Source organism: Acanthochromis polyacanthus, chromosome 9 (genome assembly GCF_021347895.1).
Source record: "Acanthochromis polyacanthus isolate Apoly-LR-REF ecotype Palm Island chromosome 9, KAUST_Apoly_ChrSc, whole genome shotgun sequence".
NCBI lineage: Eukaryota > Metazoa > Chordata > Actinopteri > Pomacentridae > Acanthochromis > Acanthochromis polyacanthus.
In genome coordinates this window covers 38,030,211-38,054,873 of record NC_067121.1, presented here as the reverse complement: position 1 = coordinate 38,054,873, position 24,663 = coordinate 38,030,211, and the positions used below count along the sequence as shown (strand labels likewise).

The window sequence follows — 24,663 nt, the reverse complement described above, 5'->3', positions numbered from 1 at the left end:
TTTCTTACCTCTGCGGCTGAGCAACGTCCTGGTTTCTCCTCTTCCTCTGGTTCCTCGACTGGACAGGCCGCTCATCAGAGGCTGACCGGCCAAAGAGCGACGCAGAGGAATGCTGCTGGTGTCTGCAGATGAAGCCAGAAAAAAGCAGAACGTCAAACATTCAGAGCGAGAGAGAGAGAGAGAGAGAGAGAGAGAGAGAGAGAGAGAGAGACAGAGAGACACAGACACAGAGACAGAGACAGAGAGAAGGTACTGAAGACAATAACAACACAGCAAACCACCTTTAGCTGGGATATCAACAAGGATGAAAACAAAAATTCACTCTAAAAAACGTCTGATGGATGCTGAGCTGGAGCAGAGGATCTTTGGCTGAACGAGAACTTTCTTAGACTTCATCCATGTGAAGAGGATTTGCTGCTTGCAGAGGAAAGTTTTCTAATATGCTTTTATTTTGGACAAAACACTTAAAATTTAAGGCCCAGTACAACAAATCAGCCCCTTTGTTTTTGCAATTCTGTCCATAACCTTTAACTTGTAAGAACAATGTCTGTGATTTTACTTTTTTTTTAGGCGAGTAACTTTTCAAACATACAAACTGCATCTAACACAATTTAAAGCACAATGTTAGAAATTCAGAAGGCATCAACTCCAAAACCTGGCAACAACTTTGAAAAGGCGCGTTCTTTAAAGAGGAGAAGAACTGAACAGAAAAACAATAACAAAAAATCCCCACCCAAAATCACACCTTTATCAGAGCCAGAAGCGACACAAACAATAAGAATCTTTATTTTCTGACAATAACAAAAAGTAACACAACAATGACACAATAAGAATATCAGCTGGTAATTTATTAAATAAAGGACACTTTTGGTTTTTCTTTCTCATGATGGATAAAACACAAGCTCCCTGTTTCTAAGCGCTTTAGTCCATGTCCATCCCCCTGTTGACTGGAAAACAGTTTTTTGTTTGAAAATACATCATTTAAAAAAAAAGGGGGGGGGGGGGGGATAATACTTGTGGAAAACGAGGTCTGAGTGTTCTTCAAGTGTATTTTCTTATCTTTTGAAAATAAAGAATTCAAAAAAAATAAAGAATATCAGTTGGTAAACGTACCGGGGTCTTGGCTGGTGGACGGCAGCGATGCGTCGTCACTTTGTTGTTGTTGTTGTTGTTCCATGTCCGTCTGGCTCTCCAGAGAAGATTCAATCCCAGGGCTGGAAGCACAGAGTTAGAGGAGGATAATTCTGGGTTTCAGGCTTAAAATAAGTCAAAAAGAAATGAAAAAAGACATTTTCCAAGTTGTAATCTTGTGCCCCTGCGTTAATTTTTATTTGATCTCTTATTAAAAGCCAAAAACATGGAAAAAAAAGTCAAAATCTCTAAGTCTGGACTCTTTTTTTTGAGATGCTGACCAGCCTAAAGTTTCAAACTAACTCACATATGAAAACCCAGCATTGACTAAGCTGCTCACCCGTCTCCTTCCTGCTCCATGAAGACCTCGTCTCCATCATCTGCTGCAGCGGCCATCCCGGTGGAGGCGGTTACCATGGGAACCGACTGGGAGGCCATGTTGTCAGCGCTGTCTGAGGGCAGCGACTCTGTGAAGACGGTCACTGAGAGAATCGTAGCGTCAGCAAACACCATTTAGGACTAGAACTGCTGAGCTTTTGCTCTGTTGTTCTCACCTGGTGCAGCTACTTGTAACGGTGTGGTGGGGACGCTCCTTCCTCCTCCGTCTTCATCGTGAGCAGCCAGGAACAGAGGAGACTCGTACATACCCAGACCTGCACAGAAGGTGGCAGAATCAGACAACGCACAAATAAGATGCAGTCTGAGATGAGTTCCACATCTCTAGCCTCTCGGGCTGATGGTGATGTCGTTACCTCCTTGAGAGGCCAGCTGTCCCAGGTCAGAGTGAGAAGCCGACGTCTGAGGCAGCAGATCTTCTGGAGGTCCAAACCTGAACCTGGTGGACAAACCTGCTACCTGAGGAGAGCTGAGGAGACACACACAGACATGACGGAGTGAAACTGTGACTGACGCAGCTGTGAATCATTCAACCTGGAATACTGGACTTACTTAGCCTAGCCGCGCTAGACCCATGTTCTGAAGACACAAGGGTCTAGGCACGCTTGACAGGGAGGGAGGCGGGCTAAAAGGTTGTCTATCAAATCACTCTGCAGCAATTGGGTAGGTATACAACCAATCAGTGCAACGAATAGGTTCCTAGAGCGCCGGAAATCAGAGGATGCGGGAGTTCGGTGAAGCCTTATTTATACAGTCAATGGGTGAAGCTCAAGTATATTACAGACATGTTAACAGAAAGATTATTCAGAGTCGGTGCTAATGGAGCTCAACGACTGTTGTCGTTTTTGTTGTCGACCCTGGCAGAGAATTAAATTCGTTGCCGTGGGTTGTCTAGCGCGGCTAGGCTAGTTGTTTCTGGTTGTTTCTGTCAGAATCGTCACGCCTCTGTCGTCACTTCGTTACGCCCGCCTTCTGACTCTACACTTCATGGTGATTCGTCAGTTTTAGGAGAATCCAGCCTCGAGCCTTATGGAGGGTAACTAGACCCACCCTGGCAGAGAATTAAATTCGTTGCCGTGGGTTGTCTAGCGCGGCTAGGCTAGGACTTACTCTCTGTGACACAAACATTTCTCTGTGTTCTGGTGGTTCTGTCATAGAATTATCAGAACATCACAGATTCAGCCACACTAGCTGTGTGTTAAACTAGACGGGACCCAGATTCTTTCTATAAATCAGGGGAAGGCAAAAAAAACGCTGCAAAGTCTGTTAGTGTGGATCTTACTGTATGGCCTCAGCGAAGCCGTCAGTGCGGTGCGGGACGACCAGAGTGGGAGTACTGGGAACCATTCTGTCATCGTCATCAAAGAAGGGCTGCTGCAACAAACACAAGGCGTCAGTTAAGACGTTCGTCTCGTATTACTGTCACATACAAACAACGAAGGACTCAAAATATGATCAACCACAACGTCCAGCTCCTCCACACACATCTCTCACCATACTGCCGATTCCAGGAGTTAACTGAGGCCCACGTCCTGCTGAAGGTCTGCGCAGCTGAGAGGACTGTCTCTGAAGGACACAGACGGTAATGTGAGAGCGTTACAGAGGATTTCAGGAAATCACTCAGCTGGATACTTCCATGTTCATATGTTTATGTCTCTCTTTTTGCTTCAGTGTTACTGTGGCATTATTCACATCTTTTAGATTTTGAGGCATCAAATACTGTTCACATCTCTGAATGATAAAGGGCTTTGAAAAACAGAATTTTTCCTTACGTCTGCATGTTTATTTTGTTGTCATTTACTTTAAACAACACAGGAGTCGTCTCTAGTTTAAGTAAATACATCTAATGTTGATTCTTCAAATATTATGTGTGGAAAAAATACACTTTTGTTACACTGGAAGGATTGTACGTATGATTTGTTTGGGTCAGAGTCTGTAAAACCGTTTAAAATGGGTTTTTTTCCCCCAGTCTCATTGTTATTGCAGCACTCAGCTAGTTGGCGTGGAAAAAACTGTATCCTAAAAACCTGTTCCTGATGAATGAGCTCTAAACTATCACATTCTGTTTGGTAAAACTGCACATAAATTTGTAGCAAGAATAAACATAATTCTTTTATTTGTTACCTGTGTGTGTGGAGGTCCCAGTTCAGGTGCTGGAGGTTGGATGTAGAGTCGAGGTGGGAGGGCGTGTGGAGGCCTGCGGGTGTGGGGGAGGCGGGGGGTGAGGGCGGACGAGGAAGGGGAGGGTCCAGAGGAAGAGGCTGGGGGGAGGTGTAAAGGGTCTCTGGGGGGGTCGGACTCTGATGTGGCGCCACCGCTGCTTTCACCTGGAAAGAGAGTCGCATCAGATGATTGTGTTGTGGCGTTTTAAGACTGAACAAATGAGAAAATCAGACCACGAGGATGATGATGTGAATCAAATTTAAGAGCACACAATGATAGGATTGGAAGACCTAACGCGTCAGCTGAAGTTATGAAAGCACTAAATAATCCTTGCGGTGTGTAAAATCAGTGTTACAGATTTCGGTGAACAACAAAACTACATCACGCTAGCCTAGCCACGCTAGACCCATGTTTCTGACGGCACAAGGGTCTAGGGCCGCTCGACAGGGAGGGAGGCGGGCTAAAAGGTTGTCTTTCAAATCACTCTGCAGCAATTGGGTAGGTATACAACCAATCAGCGCAACAAATAGGCTGACGTAGTTCCTAGAGCGCTGGCGGATTGTGGCTAAGTCCCGTTAGCTTCCCAACCAGCGGAGCCAACTGGTATATTAAGGATTTGCCATATCCCGTCGGCATAAGTCCAAATACGTCTTTCTTCTCAATGAAACACTTCAGTGCCGTCCTTTTTTTATCTTTCAAGTTGAATTTTAGCTTCAAATCTTTAAGGGCTGTGGCCAAAGCCGAGTCGAAAGATAACTGTTTATTGTGCGCCGGTTGTTTCTGTCAGAATCGTCGCGCCTCTGTCGTCACTTCGTTACGCCCGCCTTCTGACTCTACATTTCATGGTGATTGGTCTGGCCAGTTTTAGGAGAATCCAACCTCGAGCCTTATGGAGGGTAACTAGACCCACCCTGGCAGAGAATTAAATTCGCTGCCGTGGGTTGTCTAGCGCGGCTAGGCTAACATCACGCATGAATTGACCCAAACAGAATCTTGAAATCCCTCCACTGTGTTGGGTTGTTTCTCACCGCTGTGCGTCGCCTCAGATGGATGCTGGGAGCCTGAAGAAGCTCCAGAGATGTTCTCCTCGGCATTGTTTCCTTCCGACGGCTCCTCGTCTTCTCCCTCCTCTTCAGCTCCTCTGCTCTCCTCGTTGCTCTCGTCTCCTCCTCTCATCCCGCTGTCGGCAGCATCGTCGTCCTCGTCATCTTCTTCCTCCTTGTACTGAGGGAAACAGAGAAGATGTTAACACAGATGCTGACGACAGATCAAAGCTGAAAGCATTCTGACTGGTTAGTAACTCAGCTGCAGCAGCACCTCCTCCTCCTCCTCCTCCTCCTCCTCCCCTTCCTCATCTTCTTCCTCCTCCCCGTCGCCCTCCCGCCTCTCCTCTTTGCTCTCACGACTCTCGCTGTCGGTATCGATCACGATCACGTCTCGGACTATGATGGAGCCCTGGGAGGACATTTGATCGGAGGGGACCGACTGGGACACGCCCTCGTCCTCCACGTCCTCCGTGTCTTCAGCCAAGACGGGGAAACTATCATCTGGGAGCTCCTGTGCACAAAACATTTAGCGTTTAAGTCTATATTTATATTCTGGGGCTCCGATGGGATCCATCTGCAAGATTTAAGGATCAAAAAACTCGCTATTTATCTCGTACTTTACGCTGCATTTCAGTTTAGCTCAAAATATCTTCTGTCTCTTTAATAACAGACCTCCGTTTGCATCAGCATTTTGACATCACTTTGCTTTTTTAGTCAACAAAATAATACTTTTTAGTGAAATAGTCCAGTTTTTTTTCACTTTGGGAATTAAAAATGCATCAAAATGAGATAATATGAAAAGTTCAGAGATCTAAATTTGTCAGAGAAGCTGGAAAGCAACCGCTGATTATGTGGTAGTGAACTGAATGTCTTTAGGTTGAGCAGTACTTTGATCACATCTTCTTGGACTTCAGGAAACTAAGACATTTTTCACTATTCTAGAATATTCCATCGGCAAAAGAACTGATTCATCAGGAATGTATCGTTTTCTGTCAAGCTGACTCACAACCAGAGTCTCTGCATCCTCTAAAAGCTAAACTGATCCAAACTGATGTTTTTAACGGTAAACGATCAAAGTCAGACACTGCATTTCTAGAACCATCTCTTCTGGAAAGGGTCGATACTGATCAAACATCATAAACAGGATGTTTCCTGAACAACAAGCTCTCAAAGAACAAAGATTATTTTCTTCACCTTTTGCATGGTTGGTTTCACTGATTACTGACCTGGCTGTCATCCGGAGAATCCTGCTGTTGTCCTTCGTCTCCGTCTATCTCCTCATCCCCTTCCATCTGAAACACAACGCCGTAATTACACACAAAACAAAGAGACTATTGCCACAAACCGGACCTGCTGCAGTTAATGCTTGAACGTGAATCTTCTGAACTTCTAAATCCACACTTGATGAAGGAGGTTAATGGGACTCTGGGTTTTCGGATGTTTGCGTTTACCTGCAGCTCTATCGACGGTTTCAGTCGCAGCTTTTTTGTGGTTGTGTGGGAACTCTCTGGTCTGCTCTCCTCTTCCTCCTCCTCTTCCTCTCTGCTTCGCTTTGAACCCGCTGCAGTCATGAACAAAGACAGGAGTTAAATTACCACCATTCTGATGCATCCAGTGAGGCATTAACAGTGAATGAATGCAAAAGAAGAGACAAAAACGCTGCTTTGATCTGAGCTAACGACAAATTATTTCAGTGTGTGAGAGGGAGAGCACGGGCCAACATTTTTAACTCAGTCTTTTGCCTTTTTTGGGCTGACATTTTGCTTGTTTGTACAGAAAGTTTTAGGGTCGGGTCCTCCTCACCTGTTCCGATCAGAGAGGAGGACGTGGACGGTCGCTCCGCCTCCATGCTGGACGCTGCGTCCTGATTGGCTGCCTGCTGCTGGGTGGGTTGGACGAAAGCGGTGGTCTGGGTGCTGGTTGGCTGAGTGATGGAGGTGGGTGTGTTGACCAGAGCAGAGGTGGTGGAGTGGACAGAAGCTCCTGCACTCATCAGCACTGCAGAGAGAATGTCAGAAATAGGATTTAACAGTAAAGAGGTGTACATAAAAATCTGCTTGCTACAAGAGTTTAAAACTCTGATCTTCTTCCTGCTCTCACCCTCTTGGCTGTCAGTCTGTGTCGTCGGCATCACAGTGGCTGTAGGTGTTGGGATGGTTAGAGTTGCCGGGGTAACCATAGGCCGGATGCTGGCACGAGGCGTGGCCTTGCTGCCAGGGGAGGGGCTTGGCTTGTTGCTAGGAGACGGAGTACTCGGGGTGGGCCGGATGTTGGCGGTGGGAGGCTCAGAGAGGCTGGAGCTGATGGAGAAACAGTGAAAATGTTAGTATAATATATTCAAAAATTATTCTATGCAAGTAGTTTTGGGTTTTTTTGTTGTTTGTTTCTGTAAACAATCTATTCTGACTTTTAAAGATCTGTTCCAATCCATCTCTGAAGACTTACAGTTTAGAAATTTGATTCCTAGCATCGACTGAAAAACTAAATATTCTGTAATTGTCATTGAAATAGTGAGTTCACAGTCATTCAGAACAGTTTGTGCACTCAGTGTGTATGTCGTCATTCGTTACCTTCCCCGGTCTTGAGCAGGACTCTTCAAAGAAATTTGTCTCTGGTCTGTAGATCTCGCCTGATCACCCACCTGAGTGCAGAAAAAGGTTTGTTTCATTGTAATAAAATGACAGAAATAAGTTAAAGGGAGTAAAAATGTAACATACAGACAACCAAGACACATTATTTTTATGCAGACTTGTAGTATTTCAAGAAAAATTGAAGAAATATTTCTGTCAGAAGTTGTTTTAGTAATATTCAGTGGATGAAGTTTAGAGAAAAGACAAATACTCAGTGGTTGGAGGCTGTAATATCAGGAGATTTTAGTTGTATATTCAATATGGAGGAAAAAAAGACAGTATTTTGAAGAAAAGCAATATTTCTCTGGAAAAAAAAGGGCCATAAAAAAGCTGTAATATTCTGAGAAAAATCAATTTGAGATGAAAGTTTTACATATTTATAGAAAAAAAACAAAGCTAGAAAAAAAAGTCATATTTAAAGGAAAACAGTTTTCTTTTGGATGATACTTGTCAGTATCTTGACTTTATCGTCTACTAACAGTATTTGATTAGTATTTAATTCAACAATATAAAAAACTCTGCTGTGTAATTACATTGCAAATACAATTTATAGTTCCAGAAAAGACACAGCCGAATGTCTGCATAAATATGTGATCTCCTGAACGATCGGTCGTCTTTAAGTCCAGCTCTTTGTACCTTTGTTCCACTCTGGTCCTGTGGTTCTTCTCTGGAGTCCGGGTGTGTCTGTGTCTCTCTCAGCTCTCTCAGTTCTCTGTCCAGCCGAAGAAGTCGTCCTTCGTACTGAGACTTGAGGGCATTCATTCTCACCTCCATCTCCTCCTTGTTCTGCTTCAGTTCCTCTATTTCCTGACTGAGCTGCTCCTTGGCGCCTGCAGGTGAAGAACACAGGGAACTCGGGTTAAAATGAAATAAACCCACTAAGTTATCCATTTTACGCTGTCAGCACGGCTTCACTTCATAGCGTTTGCATAGACGTACTATTTAATTGGCTGATTTTAGTCTTGGCTCCCATGAAGATCTTCTTGGTTTTCTCGTCTTTGTCAGTCATTTGCTGTTTGAGCTGCTCCTCTCTGCTCTTACACTCAGACAGCTGGAAGAAAACATTCCTCATGATTATTTGATCAAACTTTTCATCATCCTCGTCCGTCGAAAAAATGTACGGGTGTCAATAAATGCAAATCCACACCAGAGGTTCATTAGAACACGTTTCAAGAAAGCTGGATCTGCAGTTACCTCCTGCCTGAGTTTAGCCAGCTCCTCCTGCAGAGCCTGGTTAGCATCGCTAGCAGCATTAGCTTCACCGGCCTGGATGGACTGAGCGCTCTGGTTCTGGTTGGCCTGAGCAGCTCGGCTAGCTTCGTTAGCCTGGTTAGCTTCAGTTAGCTGCTCCTGCAGACGCTTCACATCTGCTTCACGCTCAGCAACCGTCTAACAAAGAGGTAAATGAGACGTTTATGAATAAAGAAAGTGACGTGAATACCAGTGAAAAGATACAGAATTAAGAAAATGTGGAGCAGATGGAAGAATTCAAAATCAGAATTGACTGATTGATGTGTTTTCTACTTAATTAAAACCCAAAATGAAACAATTTGAATCAAGCAAAACTTACTGGAAAAAAAAGCTTTTTTCTTTACTTAGATGAATCCATTAAGAGAATAAACATTTTCAGTTTATGCAAAAGATTTTCATTATTGTGTCACTAATGTATTAACATGAGGTTTAAAAATCTGCTCCTAACCTTCTGCACGTTGTCCAGCTGGCCTTGAAGCTCAGTCACCTGTCAGGACGAAACCACAGGAGCAGATAATGTTTATTAGTAAAACAGGACAGAACAATCACAAGGTTTAATATGATAACCACAAGATTTTAAAAATGGTAGAAATAAGATACGACCGACTATTATTGTGCCAGAGTACAATAAATAATAATCAAAGGTTAGTGGAATAAACACAATTACACAGAGGTTAGCAGAAAAGTAGAAACAACAAAGAATATAAAGTACAAAAGTTTCTAAAAGTGTTTGTGTGAAGTGTCACAGTGTGTAAAATGACTGTACACCAATACTAAAAACTAGAAAGATTAACAGAAAAAGAACTGAAGTAGAGCTAACAGATCTATTGCTTCGATGTTTTGCAAATGACACAGAAACTGGATTTTTCCACCTAATTCAGAAACTGTGTTCTCTACTGATTCCAGCCTGCACACAGATACGGGGCGAGCATTATGACTTAAAAAAGGCATTTATTAATGGACAAAAAAGACACAAAAAAACCCTGAAATCAGGAAAGCATTTGCTAGTATGTTTGTTTGTTTTTTAATAAATAAGAAAGGTTCTTTTAGTGTTTTTAATGCAGGAAAGGGAAAAAAAAGCCCCCATAGCAGTAATATGTATGAAAATAAAGAACTCTCCTCCTCACCTTGCTCTCTGCTTGGCTCAGAGACGTCTTGAGATTGCTGACTTCCTGGACGTGGCTCTGTTGGCTGCTTTGCTGCTGCTCTTTCTGATTAGCCAGGTTCTGCTGCAGGTTCTCTTTAGCCTGCTGAAGCTCCCTCTGAAGCTGCTGGATTTGGTTCTGACGAGCCAGAGTTTGAGACTGAGCAGACTTGAACTGGTTCTGGACCTTTAAATCAGAAATAAGAAGGTCAGGTCCAAATAAATATCAAAATTGTTACATGTTGTGGTGTTCCTGGCAGAACTTCTGACCTGCACGGTGTGGCTCTTGGCTTGTTGAAGGTCTTTCTGAGTCTGGGTCAGCTGGTTCTGATTCTGCTGCAGTTGAGTCTGGGTCTGGGACAGCTGGGACTGGACCTGTAGAAGCAAAACAATGGACGCAGTGACTCCTGCCTTCCTGATGCGTTTTGCTCACTCAGTAAGTGGGAACAACCTTAATTTGAAAATGCAGACTTGCTGGTAGCTTTGCTGAACTTCAGGCTGTGTTGTACCTGTGTCAGCTGGTTCTGGTTCTGTGTCAGCTGGTTCTGGACTTCCTGTAACTTGTCCTTGGTCTGCTGGTTTTCTTTCTGGGCTGCCTCCAACTCTTGCTGGGACTTCTGAGCCTGTTGGAATAAATCATCCTGAAAACGTCCTCGATCAAGATTCTTTTGAGACGCTGATATTAGAAAATAAACAGCTTAACTGGAAAGAAGTAGTTTGTCTTCTATCTCAAAAACGAGCACACGTTCTCACAAGACAAAGCATGTTGCTGCATTATTCTATGTTGAGTTAATAAATGTCTGAAACATCTCTCTGCTCACCTCCTGCTGTTTTTTCTGCACCTCTTCTTTCAGTTTGTTCAGCTCCTCCCGGGTCTTGTTGAGCTCCTCCTGAGCTTTGTTCAGCTCCTGCTGCACCTCCTGACTCGGAGCCGCCTCATTTCCTGCCTTAGCGGCGCTTTCTTCCACCAGCTGGAACACACAGACAAACATTCATTGCAGTTTTTCATCCAGCGTCCAGATTCGACTGGTCCGAACTGTCCATACCTTGTCATGCTGGATTTTGAGCTCCTCATACTGGGTCTTGTAACGTCGTCCGATCTTCTTCACCTGGGTGATGGTCTTGTTCTTCTCCACGATGTCGCCGTTTTTGGTTTCCAGGTCTTTCTTTAGTGTGTCTCTTTCTGACGTCAGACGGGTCACGTTGTCTCGGAGGGCTTGCAGCTGAGACTGAGCTGAGTTACTGCTGGCGTTGGACCTGTTTTACACACAGATAATCTTAGTTTTTGTTTTAGGGTGCATCTGTTACTGACCAGATAGGCTGGATGCTGGAGGGTCTGTTCTGGTCAAAATCACAAAAGTCAGGTACAAATCACAGAATAATAACTAGACTAGAGACATATCTTTAAGTGATCGGTATCAGACAGAACCTAAGCCAGACTCTCTGCTTACATCCCCCATCACAAATGTTACAAATCTCAATAAAATATTTAATATGTGCAGCAAAAAAATCAATCAACAACTGATTACTTAAACTGTAATTCAGTTCATTTTTGTTTTTTCTGCACTGGTATTGCTGCCATTTAGTTTACTACTACGACATAGAAATATAATTCTGATGGATCACAAAGTAATTTAGTAAAATTGCACCGAGTGGAGGTCATTAAACATCACAGAAGACTTCATCATGGCGCCCCTTTACTAACTAAACCCCCACAACGCTCTCTGCTTGTCAGTACAGAAGTAAGCACCTCACCGGGTTGATATAGTATTAAACAGTAAGAAACTCCACCTGGTGGTGCAACCAGGTATTACAGCTAATACAGGGTGACACAAAAACTGGAACTTTTTAACAATCCAATAAAACCACGAGTGATGGAAGAAAAATATTTTATTTATCGTAATTGAAACCTTAAAACATGCCATTTAAGAAACGATGATGGATTTTCATTTTTTAACAATTACTTCCTGTAGATGGCGTCCTCCTGTACGAATGCATTGCTGAGATTCCTCATTAACCGCTGCAACATCTCAGCTGGGATACTGTGAATTTCATCCTGAATTCTCCGTTTTAACTCGTCCAGAGTTCTTGGTCCAGTCGTGTACGCTTTACTCTTGAGATAGCCCCAGGTAGAGTTCAAGAACGCATTCGTACAGGAGGACGCCATCTACAGGAAGTCATTTTTAAAAAATGAAAATTCCATCATTGTTTCATAAATGGCATGTTTTAAGGTTTCAATTACTATGAATAAAATATTTTTCTTCCATCACTCTTGGTTTTATTGGATTGTTAAAGTTCCCGTTTTTTGTGTCACCCTGTATATAATACTTGGAAGTGTGCATTATTCAGGAAAACGGTACAGTGCAGGGGTGTCAAACATGCTGACGGCTTTGTAAAGTGTAAAAATGACAGAGCAGACACTAACTACAGATTTAAAATTTGTAAAACTATAAATTTAAAATAATTTCTGAACCTTGACAAGCTGTTTTCATCATAAAGTAAAACACTACACTGTCTTTTGTCATTTTGCATCTAATTTTTGTAATATTTTGTCTCGTTTTTCGTCTGACTCCTGTGGTTTGTCTCATGTCTCAGGTCCACTTGAGATCAAATTGGGCTGAATGTGGAACCTGAACTAAAATGAGTTTGACCCCTGGTAAAAGGTATAGACAGATACTAAACATTAAATGATTCCAGCTTGACTGAGACGTCTCTAAACTAGACCTAAAAGACGCACCTAGGCCCAGTTAGTTTGAAATCATGCTACATTTAGCTTTGCTGTGTGTAACCCCTGTGGCGTTTGCTCTACCTGGCCAGCTCAGTCTTCAGCTTGGCCGTCTCTTCAGTCAGCTGAGTGATGCGTCTCTGCTGAGCTTCTCTCTCATTGGTGAGTTTCTGTTTCTCCTCAGCGTCTCCGTCTTTCTGTTGGCTGATCAGTTGCTGCAGAGAGACAGAGTCAAGTTTAAAATCAAACTTTAAAGAATACAGTAACAGGTCTAACTAAAAAGTCCAAAAAACAACAGCAGCTGATGCAGAACGCTAGCCTAGCCGCGCTAGAAAACCCACGGCAACGAATTTAATTCTCTGCCAGGGTGGGTCTAGTTACCCTCCATAAGGCTCGAGGTTGGATTCTCCTAAAACTGGCCGACGAATCACCATGAAGTGTAGAGTCAGAGGTGTAACAAAGTGACGACAGAAGCGCGACGATTCTGACAGAAACAACCGGCGCACAATAAACAGTTATCTTTCGACTCGGCTTTGGCCACAGCCCTTAAAGATTTGAAGCTAAAATTCAACTCGAAAGATAAACAAAGGACGGCACTGAAGTGTTTCATTGAGAAGAAAGACGTATTTGGACTTATGCCGACGGGATATGGCAAATCCTTAATATACCAGTTGGCTCCACTGGTTGGGAAGCTAATGGGACTTAGCCACAATCCACCGGCGCTCTAGGAACTACGTCAGCCTATTCGTTGCACTGATTGGTTGTATACCTACCCAGTTGCTGCAGAGTGATTTGAAAGACAACCTTTTAGCCCGCCTCCCTCCCTGCTGAGCGTTCCTAGACCCTTGTGTCTTAAGAGCTGGGTCTAGCGCGGCTAGGCTAGCAGAATGCTGCTGCTAGAGTCGATCACATCACTCCAGTTTTGAGGTCGTTGCACTGGTTTCCGGTCGCTCAGAGGATAGACTTTAAACTACTTTTGCTAGCTTATAAAGCTCTGAATGGTTTAGGGCCCACGTATATCAGTGACCTCCTTTTACCAGAAAAACCATCTGGATCGCTCACGTCCTCTGGTTCACGTCTGCTCTCTGTCCCCAGAGTCAGAACCAAAAATGGAGCTTTCAGTTTTTATGCTCCACACGTCTGGAACAAACTTCCAGAAAACTGAAGGTCTGCTGAAGCTCTCAGCTCCTTTAAATCACGGTTAAAGACGTATTGATTGACTGCTGCCTTTGATTAATTACTGTCTAAATACTTGCACTGCAACTTTTAATGTGATTTTATTTAATCTCTCAGTTTATATTAGCTTTAATTTCTTTGTTTCATGTTGATTTTATTGCCTAAATTCCATTTTATTTGTATAATTTTAACGCATGCTTTTAACGTCTACCTTTTAAATCGTCTATGTAATCAATTTCTTTGTCATTGTGAAGCACTTTGAACCACGTTGTGCATGAATGGTGCTATAGAAATAAACTTGCCTGAAGACCAACTGGAATATGTGAGCTGTGCTGAACATAGCGTGGTAACAAAAGACTAAAAAGTATTTGATTTATTACTGTAATATCTTTAAAAGTGGACATCATGCAGAAACCGTAAGAAACGGGGAACACTAGAATGAGGAACACAAAAATTAATAAAGTATTTACACATGTGCAGGTGTTCAAACTCCTTCTCTTCTACATACAGTTCGATTACCTGTACTTTGGCCTTCAGACGTTTCACATCTTCCTCCAGCAGCCTCCTGTCGGCCTGCAAGGCGCCGTTTTGCTCTGACAGAACAGACAGAGAGTGATGCAGAGGGTTGATGTCCGACTGCAGCTTCGTTACCTGACAGAAACACACAGAGACGGGATGTTCTCAGTTTTGCAGAGGTTTAGGATTAGCTGCAGTGTAGTTCAGCGCTTAGTGGTGGCGGTGTAGCAGAGATGTAGAAGCTTAAAAAATACCTGATCATGAGGAGCCCCCGGGAACTTCCTCATCTCAGCACTATTACATGTTTGGATTGGTATTTATGATGCAAGAGATGCACTTAAATGGAATTTCAAGACACTTTACAATGACAAAAATGATGTGTTTGTAGTAGTAGTATTCTAAAAATGTGATGGGGAAACTAAATATCAAATACAGTCAAATAATGTGCATGTCTGCAAGTTTATGTTCTGTTTAAGCAATTGTTGCCATAATTTTTAGGTCTGGAATAACGCAGAAACACAACCTGTGCTCTGAAGCCACCACAGGTTTAAAGGGGTTTTCCAAGAATCCATTTCTTTTTCAGAAATTTCAATTTGTAAACAAGTTCCTGTCAAGTTAAAAGCTGACCAAGCTTTAATACCCAGTGTTCTGATCTTACTTTAGCCTGAGCTTGCTGCAGCTCCTGCTCCAGTTTATTTTGGTCCATTTTCAGAATCCTGTTGGTCTCCTGGAGAGCACTGATGCTCTCCATCTTCTTCAGCTGTTCCTCCTGCTGGGCCAGAGTCTTTGCTGAGGCCTGACAGAAGAGAGAAGGGCAGAAATATTAATTATGACAGTCTTCTCGTCTGCCTTTTTTGCTTGTTTGAACCCCAAGTTAGCATTTTAGTTTTGGGAAGTTAGAGCTCAGCAGCTGTTGTAAGTTTCAGGATGAAACAGGAACAGATTCTTCGTACAGGGGGTCCTCGACTTAAGTCCGAGTTCCGTTCCTACCGTGTGACATAAGACGATTTTTGCCGTAAGTCGGGACTCCAGTGAAAACGTAACCAAAGCCGTTACATGCATCACGATATTGATCAGTTTACTTGTACAACTACAGTAATGAAAACAGTCATTAGCTCACACTGAAACACAACTCTGTTGGAAAATACCAGCAAAAATGTAAACTGTAAGTCTGACTGACGCCTGGGAGCCATAAAGAAGTTGTAGCATAATCCAATGTGGCGGCAAATGTAAACGGCCCGAATATTTGGATCCATTCGTCTGGTCTCCCGGGTCCAAATTTTGCCTTCGTTTTGTCTTCAGTTAAACTGAAGAATTCCCAAACAGCGGAGGTGCAACGAAGTGAAGCGTGACATCAGAGTCGGCAGCAACCCCGGTCATTCGGGTGGTGGTAAGAAACACGAATGGAGGAGCTGAGATGAGCCAAAGTGGGCCGAAGGCGAAGGGAAGAGACGCGTTCCGAATATTTCTATTTTCGTCTGGGGGGAGGAGGGGGTGATCACACAGACATATGTGTTTATGTTTATGTGATCACAGGACGGGATGAGCCGATGTGGGCAGAAGGAAGACAGTAACGCTGCATATTCTTTCCACCTGGCAACGTCCGACTGGGGGTGGGGCGAATATTCGGATACCAAAATAATATCCGGATACCGCCGTAGTGAACGAATATTCGGGTCCAGCCCTAATGTAAACAAAGCCATTTTATAGTGCCGCATGACGACTGTACATACAGTATCCAGTTCCACTGAACCAGTTCCGACGTAACGGTGAAACAACGTAAGTCGAGGACGTCATAACCCGAGGACCTCCTGTAGTCTCTAAGCAAACGTTCACAACAGATGAAAACTACAACCCATGCCTAACAGCCATCAAAAAGTTGCAAACTTCAGTAGAAAAGGTGAGAAACCACGATGACAAATTCTGTAAACTTTACTGAAGTCCAACAAATTCTAGTTGAAAAAGAAAGTTAAACCACCTCCAGTGTTCATCCCCCATCTCATACCTGAATCTTCTCCCTCTCAGCGTTCAGAGCTTCCTGGAGCTCTTCAGTTCTCTGTCTTGATGTTCAACTCGCTGTTTGTAGCGAAGAGTTTCACCGTCTGATGCGTCACATCGAGCCACGGCGATCTCTTTCTCCCGCCGCACAAACCTTCCCACAAACGCACAATTAAAGCTCAGTTAAAGCCACATCTTTGACATGAGGGTTGTAACTTCAGTGTTATATGCTGCTGCATTCAAATAGTTTTGTGTTTTCTGTGTTCCAGTACTACCTCAGTATTTCCAGAATCTGTTCGGTGGTCTTCCCTTCCTCGCTGAACGACAGGTCCAGCTGCTGTGGCTGTTGTTGCAGCTGGCGGCTCTTTGTGGCCATTTCATCCATCTGCTGGTGCAGGAGAGCATTCTGCTTCACCAGCTCCTCACAGCGACGGCTCTGATTGGACAGATCCTCCTGAAGGAGAGTGACGGTAAAGATTGTTACGACCAATCAGAATCCCAGTCATTCATATGACACGTGAAAGAATTTAATTCATGTGACATAAGTTGCAGAACATAATTCATGCAGAGCTTTAGTCCTGGTGAAATAAAAAGAGAAATAATTTTCATCATCCCACCTTCAGCTGCATCTCCACTGTGTTTAAAGCTGCAGTTTTTTCTTGCAGGAGGGAGGAAGTCTTCTTCAGCTCCTCCTCCAGCTCTCTCTTCTGTGTTTCTTCTCGTTGGGATCGTTTTTGAGCTCCTGCAGACCCTCCACATCGGCAGCGTGAAGCATCAACTCTCGCTCATACTTGGCCTGCGCCTCTTCCAGCGAGTTTGGTCTGCGAGGAGGAAGAAACTCATTCAAACATGACGTTGTGAAAAGCTGAATTCATGACACACGGAAGAGAACGTGGATATTACTACTGAGAAAGCGGTGTGTTGTGTCATGAACCTGCAGCAGGCTGTCCTGTATGGCCTTTTGCTCCAGTGTAACAGCAGCAGCAGCTCTCTCTAGCGCCTCCTGCTGCTCGGCCTGACTGGCCTTCAGACTGCGCTGCAGCTCAGACACCTGACGAACACGGGAGGCAAGATCAGAAATTTAAATGTTCCTCATGTTTTAATTGTGTCCTTCCCCACCCCCAGTTAAATAATAATTGTTCAGTAAAAAACTGTCAGGAAATTGGAAGAAATGGTTATCAAAAGATGGCATGCAAGTTTACTAAAGATGACAGTGATTATACACTCCAAAACAAGGTCTAAAAAAAAACAGATAATTTACACCTTATATCTCAGAGAAAATCTCCAAATTGTTACATTGGAGAAACTGGAACCTCAGAACTGTTAAAATTGTTTCTGATTATTATCCATTCTATTAAAAAAAGTTCTGAAGAGTGTGTTATAATCTAGTGCACTCAGTGGGACAGCGATGATAGCATAGAACAGGGGTGTCCAACATGCGGCCCGCAGGCCAAAAGCGGTCCTCCAGAGGGTCTAATCCGGACTTCACAGTGGTAAAACTTACAGAGAAGACATTAAGAGCAGACTGTAAATTAGTAAAACTATAAATTTAAACAATTAATAGACCATGACAGGTTGTTTGGATCATAAAGTAAAATACTAGACTGTTCTTTGTCATTTTGTCGTCTCATTTTGCAACATTTGTCATTTGTCATTGTCTTGCTTGTGTTTTTTCTTATTTTGGTCATTTTGTCTTTCGCTTTTATGTGGCTGTTTTGAGTGTCATTTTTGTTGTTTTATGTTTTGTCTCACTTGTGTTTTCCATTTTTTGTTGCTTTGAAACTTTTGGTCGTTTTTGTCTCTTTTTGTTTTGTTTGCTCGTTTTTTGTCATTCGTTTCTCGTTTTGTCATTTTGTCTCATTTTTGTAATACATTGTCTTGGTTTTTTTGTCTTTTTTTTTGTCTGACCTTTGTCGTTTGGATCATAAATAAAATCCGGTATCATTCAGTTCCAGATAGCTGTGACTAAATGTTTTGTTCCTTTGTAGACACTCTTTGATCTGATTCTGAATGTTGCTGAAACTGAATTTATTTTTCTTAACAAATTTCTGGTGTTCATGATGTTTTGGCAAAAAGATAATTCCTTAAATGGGAATATTTCAAATTTGCTTTTTTGCACTAAACAAGAAACATGAGGAGTTGTGGTCATTAATCGGCCATTATGCTCTGGTTTTACTGGTCTGATCCACTTCACATCAAACTGGGCTGAATGTGGAACCTGAACTAGAGAATGAGTTTGACCCCTGGCACAGAACCAACATAAGTCTCACCTGTTTCTCTACTGCGTCCACAGCTTTCCTTTTCTCCTCTTGCTCCCTCCTGTTTCATTTTCTCCACCTCTGAAATTCCTCGCCTCCAGGCTGCTTCTGGCACCTTCCTCGACTCCTTCAGCCGGACCTCCAGAGGGGAACGCATCTAAAAAAATAAAATGGAGAAATCTCAGGTATGCCTGTGTGTGACAGGTAGCAAAAAGGAACAAAGGATGCTGTTATGAATGGAAAGCCAAAGAGTTCTACTCTTTTCTTTCTTCAGACTGTCCTCCAGAGTCAGCCCACAGCTCTGTACTGCCTCTTACGAGTAGTATTAGCGTTTCTTCAGTGCTCGTGTCCAGGCTCTACTGTTCTGCTCCTCAAGCACTAGTAGGAGACCTTTCACCGTCTGACAGCCTCCTGCTCTGACTGGCTGGGCCTGCTGGGAGTTTGCTGGTTACAGGAGAGCGTTACGTCCTGGGCAACGAGAAGAGCAGCTAAAACCAAACATTGGTCTTTTTCAAACCTTGCCTCCACATGTGACGGAACATCTGGCCCGCCAACAGAAAGCAGCGTTACCTCTCAGCGGCGCCCGCAGGCCTGCAGCTCTGGTAGCTGGGGCGGCCGTGCTGCTGGAAGGTGCCGACGGCTTCAGAGGAGGAGGCAGAAGCCAGCTGGGTTTTCAGTGCAGCCACCTGCTGTTCAGAGCTACGCAGCAGCTCCCTGGTCTTCTGCTGCAGCGTGTTCTGGGTCTCCAGCTGCTTCTTCGCTTCTAACAACTGAGCCTGTAGAGGAGGTGGAGGGTACAGGGGATTAGAAGAGAGGCAAGCGAAGGTTACTCAAAACACATTACCGACCTTCATAACCAATCTAATCCGTAAACACTTAAAGAGGGAAATAAATACAGAAGACTGTACAACGTCCATAGTGCGGCCCGAGGGTATGTCTCTGAGCAACCTCCTGGTCCAGTCTGGTCTTCATTGAAGCCAGTTCTGCCTCCAGTTTCTCTATTTTGTTGTTGAATCGTTGACGAGTGTCCGTCTCGGAGCGCTCCATCGTCAGCTGGATAAGTTGAAAATCGAGGGGAAAAAGATGGAATTCAGAACAAAAAGCTATTTTACCTTACACCAGGATTGACAGATATTGCTCATTTGAAAACCAAAGTAACCGCAGCTGACAAAACTACCACAAACGAAGCAAATGTGTCTTCTGGTTTGAGCGTCAGTGTGGAGGATTTCGATGTGATGCTGCATTTCAATGGGACTCAACAGGGCAAATTTTGTTGATTAGAGCAAGAAAGAATCAGAAGGAAAAAGAAAGAAACTGTGTTGAAGTTTGTTTGAGAAACAAGGCTTGAAAGATCACAGATGCATGTGTTGCCAGTTTTTAGCTGCTAGTACACTCAAACTCAGCCCTGATCCAAATGTGAGCTGTTTTTCTCTAGTGTACCCATCTGAATATAAAAACAAGATTATACTTATCAAAAACAAGAGGTGTGTTCCAGTCACAGGAAGTTTTCATAGTTCAAGTTAAATCACATAAACAGAACTTTCAACCTTCTGTGCAACTCCACTTTTTTTCTTTACAAAGTCATAGTTATGAAATAAAACACAAATATGTTATGTTTCAATTATTGCATCTGATATTAAAGGGAACATAGACACATTTACTATTTTTATTTGGGTCTCTACATTCGATCTTTGAATATTTACAGTAAAAAAAAAAGCACTCCTCATTAATCAGTTCTTGGAATTCATTCAGCATCTCAGTTCAGCCTGTGTCTGAAACAAGCACCCTGCAGGGAGTAGTTTCTAATCCTCTGACAACATAAAATAGACGTGTGGGCATCCCAACAGTGTATAAATGACAGAACAATCCCAAAAAGCAGGTCTACTGTTGGTACAGTACCTGCATGTCTTTGAGGTTGGTGAGCAGCAGGTTCTGGTTTCGCTGCTCGGCCACCATGGCTTCCGTCTCCCTGCTGAGCCGGACTCTCTGCTTGTCTAGCATGTTTTTTTCTTTCTTCTTTCCTTTTAGTTTCCAGGGTTCTCCACACGCACCTGGCAGACAGAAGGAGGGAAAAGGACAACAGAGGTATATCATCTGGATTGTTTAACAACCGTTAAAACATTTTGGTTATGCTTATTCAAACTTTCAGAACTTATTTATTTGTATAGCACTTTCCATGCAGAACAACACAAAGTGGCTTTACACAGAATAAAACACACAGAAGGCAATTAAAAAAAAAAAAAACTCTCCCACCCCTCCCTACATATAGACAGCCATTCACATGCACACACCCACATACACAGACCCAACACACAATGACATCATCATGATGCTGACACAGCTTGTGCTGGAAGAAAGCTGACTCATCAAAATCAATCCTTTTGAGAGCGACTAAGCAGCGAGAGCAGCTCATATCACCTAAAGCCTTGCTAGAAGAGCACCTCGCACCCCCGAGAGATTATCAGACCAGGAGAAGGCGGTGTTGACCCCACCCCACCAGGAATATATCCAACATCAGCTGTGGGCCAAACACATTTTTGGCATCAGCCTGACAGAGACTTCTGTCCCAACTAATAACGACATTGCTAAGAATTATTGGTAGTTAAGAAGGGATGATAGTTTTGCCCCTTTCAGTGTAGAGTTCTTAAGGTGTTGGATCTTCAAAGACCGTTACAATCAGTTTAGTTGGAAAGGTTTGTCCTGACATCTTTCTAACTGTCCTTATTTCCATCGTTCTTCTTCCTCACCTCTCCAGCGCCAGTTTCTCGCCGGTCTGCCTCAGGTCCTGGCTCATTGTGTGGATGACGTGTTCGTGTCGCTGGGCCATTGCCGCCATCTTTTGGTTCCTCTCCTGTAGGGCAGAAATCTCCCTGCGGTACGCTGCTACCGTCTCCTGGAGCATCTCATACCTGAAATGCACAGGAACACACACAGCAAACGCACAAAGTTACGTCTGAGCTGAAAACAAAAGCAATCACAACAGGACACAAAGAGCTAAAAAAGCTTTTAGTGCACAAACGACGATCCCTCACGGTGTTGACGTGATACTTTGACACACCTCTTGTTGCTGAAGTCCAGCTGGGAGGTGAGCTTGGCCTGACTGGAGCGAAGTTCTGTCAGCTGCTTCTGGAGCCGGTCGTTTGTTTCATTCAGCATCCTGTCATTCTCGGCCTTCTCCTTCTTATAGAGAGTGAAGGCGTCGTTGATCTGGAAATGCACAGACACACATCCATTCAGAACAGTCACTGCAATCAGACTCTTACCCCAACACCCCCCCTCACAAATATATGAACATGTGGAGAAAGGCTGAGTGTGACAAAATGTTATATTTTACTGGTTGCAGTTTATTTGAATGCTACACTAGGCATGTTACTCTTTTGCATATTTCATATATTGACTGTGTGCTCACTAATGTGAAGGTTTGTCTCCAATCCATTCCTGTTTGCATTAATTTGACTCTGACTTCTTGGACAGCACAGGAAATCGACTGAGATCGCGCTGTAGGAACAGAACTCCAACGTAAGTCGAGGACCCCCTGTATCTGGTTGTCACAACATACATGAGCTTGTACGTACCTGTTTCAAAGCAGCTTTAGTCTGAGCAGTCTGAGCCGACTCTGCAGCAGCGGCTCTCTGAGGAGTAGAGCGAGTCGCTGGAACTGAGGGACGGACTGGAGCAGGTTGGGAAGAAGAGTCCGGGCCTGCAGACATATAAAAACCTGGTCAGTTACTCTGACTGTTCACCAACGAAGACTTCATGTGTGTTCGTTCTCTGGCGTCACCTTGAGGCGGCAGACTGAAGCCGGTGCTCTGAGTCAGCAGCGCCTTGTACATGTCCCTCTGCCTGGCGTTGGAGTCTGCCAGCTGTTTCTGCTGATTCCTCTGCTCCTTCAGCTGTTCCAGCTCCTTCTGAAGTTTACCAACGCTGGACTCCAACTCTGTGATACTGGAGGGAACCAGAGACACAGATCCATCTTTTAAACACATGCAAATGCAGTTCAGAAAGACTCTTAGCTCATTGGTGTGCTGCGTCACTTTATGTTCCTTGATTGAAAAAAAAAAAAAAGAATGTAAAATATCTAATTTGTTAACTCTGTTGAGTCTATAAAGGTTCAAACCATGTCAGCACAGAGAGTTCGGGTACGGTGTCGAATGTCGATCACCTGACTTTTGGAAATGCTCAGAACATTGCACAGGACTAGAGCTGCAACTAATGATGCGTCGACTAAGCGTCTGACCACGATACGTCATCAAAAGCGGAAGTGAGCGCGCAATGCAACAGAAATCCCCGTCCGACCGGAGCGCGGAACACGGATGGACATTGTCGCTGCATCGTGCATATATTATGTATGCACGCTGCAGCACAGACGTCCGCGATCTATCGTAAACGCCGATGTCAGTGTTTACTACACAGCTGTATCTAATTCGCGCTGCATCGTGCATACATAACATATGCACGATGCAGCGCCGACGTCCGTCCATGTTCCGCGCTCCAGTCGGACGGTGATTCTGTTGCATGCGCGCTCACTTCCGCTGTTGATGACGTATCATGGTCAGACGCTTAGTCGACGCATCGTTAGTTGCAGCCCTACACAGGACTGGTACTGCTTGTGTCTTCGGCTACATCCGTGACTCAGACTGTCCGTAATTTACCAAAAGTGTCTTCGGCTAGCAGTCTACGTAGCGACACCAACAGAGGTAAATGAACACAGTGAACGCTCCTCTCACCGTGCTGATGTTGCTTGGCTCTGCTGTCTGTCTTTTTCCTCCTCCAGCTCCCTCAGCCTCCCCAGCAGACTCTGGTTCTGCCTCTGCAGCTCCTCCACGCTGCGGAAGGACAGCTGGCCACGGCTGGTGACCTCAGAAGTGCTGGAAATGTCTGCAGAGCTGCCGTCGTCTTTGGTCACCCGGTTCCCTCTGGCTTCCTCCAGCTCAGCCAGCAGAGAACAAACCTGGAGAAGCGGCAAATGAATCAGTGAAAACGTCGGTGTACGGTGTTTGGATCACTAACATTAGAGGAACAGTAATTTATCTGTGCCATATTCATTTGTTTGCTTAGCAATTTAATCAGACAAAATTGAGACCACAATAGAATTTTCAACTCACCCACCTGCTGAACATAGTTTTTCACAAATTTGTAAATGTGGCTAAGCATGACTAACTGAACTGTATTTTTACCTGTGCAGACGTGTCGTCTAACAGTCTCTCAGTCCTCAGTTTTTCTCTCTCTTGGGCATCACAGTGCTGCTTTGCCTCTTCTTTCTCCTTCTGCAGACTGTAGATTTCCTGATGGAAAAAAAATCATTTAACAGTGTGTAAATTTCACACAACAAAAAAAAGAAAAAGTGACTAAATTGTGGATCACAAAACTTGCACAAACACGCACCGTTCGGGCCTGTTCCAGTTTGTTGCACAGCGAGGCCATGGACCTCTGCATGCTCTCATACTCTTCCCTCTGCCGTTTGAGGACGGGAGCTTTGGACTCCACCTCCTGGACGATCTCATCCAGCACTCTGCTCACTCTCCTGGTCTCCTGCTTCTCCAGCTGAAGCTGCGTCTGACACTCAGCGTACGCGTTGTACAGCTGAAAACGGAGACAGCGGAGGAGGAATTCTTACTATTAAATAGGGATGTAACGATGCAAAAAAAAAAAAAAAATCGATACAAAGGTGGGACGATTCCAACCGGCTGAGATGAAAAATGAATTTTTAAACAGCAAAGTCATCACAGTGGGCTGCTCGGCTTATTTTTTGGAAAAAAATGTAATATCTTGGCTAAAAATCATCCCCTGGTAGTGATTGAGGGCTCATTTCAACCGCAATATACTTGGGAATACATCTAAAAAGATATCTTTAAATTATATTAAAAAGTTAAGGCTGCAGGGAGATTTTTCTAGACATAAGTGTAGGTTCCACCGATGGAATTTGGTGATTAAATGTAAATTTGAAAGGCGAGACATGATATTGCCTTCAAATGTTTTATTAACTAATTCTATGCAGAGTAAACGGCTACTTTACAAAAAACATAACAGGGAAACATGAAGTCTAAACTGGAAAAATCTACCAAATTTCAAGAATTTTTAATGAAATCTGCCCTAAATTGATGCCTTAAATGACCATTTTCAAAATTTGAAGGCAGTTGTTACACTTACAGACATCTAGAAGTCTTTTTATACTGCAAAGTACGTGTATATTAGAAGTACTTGTAGAAAAGGCCCCAAAGTTCATACA

At 43.7% G+C, this 24,663-nt stretch overlaps 1 protein-coding gene across 1 annotated transcript in view; it reads right to left on the bottom strand.

The window, feature by feature from the left end:
- The window catches only part of tpra (translocated promoter region a, nuclear basket protein), a 43,867-nt gene that overhangs the window by 521 nt on the left and 18,683 nt on the right, over nt 1-24,663 (bottom strand). The window contains 49 exon segments of the mRNA XM_051953691.1: nt 9-122; nt 1,114-1,214; nt 1,472-1,613; nt 1,686-1,784; nt 1,884-1,996; nt 2,810-2,901; nt 3,022-3,093; nt 3,652-3,854; nt 4,719-4,914; nt 5,008-5,247; nt 5,963-6,028; nt 6,188-6,297; nt 6,540-6,734; nt 6,837-7,036; nt 7,307-7,377; nt 8,003-8,196; nt 8,306-8,417; nt 8,561-8,755; nt 9,066-9,104; nt 9,745-9,948; nt 10,032-10,136; nt 10,271-10,384; nt 10,583-10,732; nt 10,808-11,018; nt 12,571-12,701; nt 14,182-14,313; nt 14,837-14,974; nt 16,184-16,227; nt 16,230-16,330; nt 16,452-16,630; nt 16,794-16,906; nt 16,909-16,981; nt 16,983-16,997; nt 17,111-17,227; nt 18,447-18,491; nt 18,493-18,591; nt 18,840-18,864; nt 19,005-19,210; nt 19,346-19,363; nt 19,365-19,487; nt 20,334-20,485; nt 20,988-21,004; nt 21,182-21,343; nt 21,493-21,641; nt 22,010-22,134; nt 22,216-22,379; nt 23,162-23,385; nt 23,612-23,719; nt 23,820-24,017. Of these exon segments, the coding sequence (XP_051809651.1) occupies nt 9-122; nt 1,114-1,214; nt 1,472-1,613; nt 1,686-1,784; nt 1,884-1,996; nt 2,810-2,901; nt 3,022-3,093; nt 3,652-3,854; nt 4,719-4,914; nt 5,008-5,247; nt 5,963-6,028; nt 6,188-6,297; nt 6,540-6,734; nt 6,837-7,036; nt 7,307-7,377; nt 8,003-8,196; nt 8,306-8,417; nt 8,561-8,755; nt 9,066-9,104; nt 9,745-9,948; nt 10,032-10,136; nt 10,271-10,384; nt 10,583-10,732; nt 10,808-11,018; nt 12,571-12,701; nt 14,182-14,313; nt 14,837-14,974; nt 16,184-16,227; nt 16,230-16,330; nt 16,452-16,630; nt 16,794-16,906; nt 16,909-16,981; nt 16,983-16,997; nt 17,111-17,227; nt 18,447-18,491; nt 18,493-18,591; nt 18,840-18,864; nt 19,005-19,210; nt 19,346-19,363; nt 19,365-19,487; nt 20,334-20,485; nt 20,988-21,004; nt 21,182-21,343; nt 21,493-21,641; nt 22,010-22,134; nt 22,216-22,379; nt 23,162-23,385; nt 23,612-23,719; nt 23,820-24,017 (6,196 nt within the window).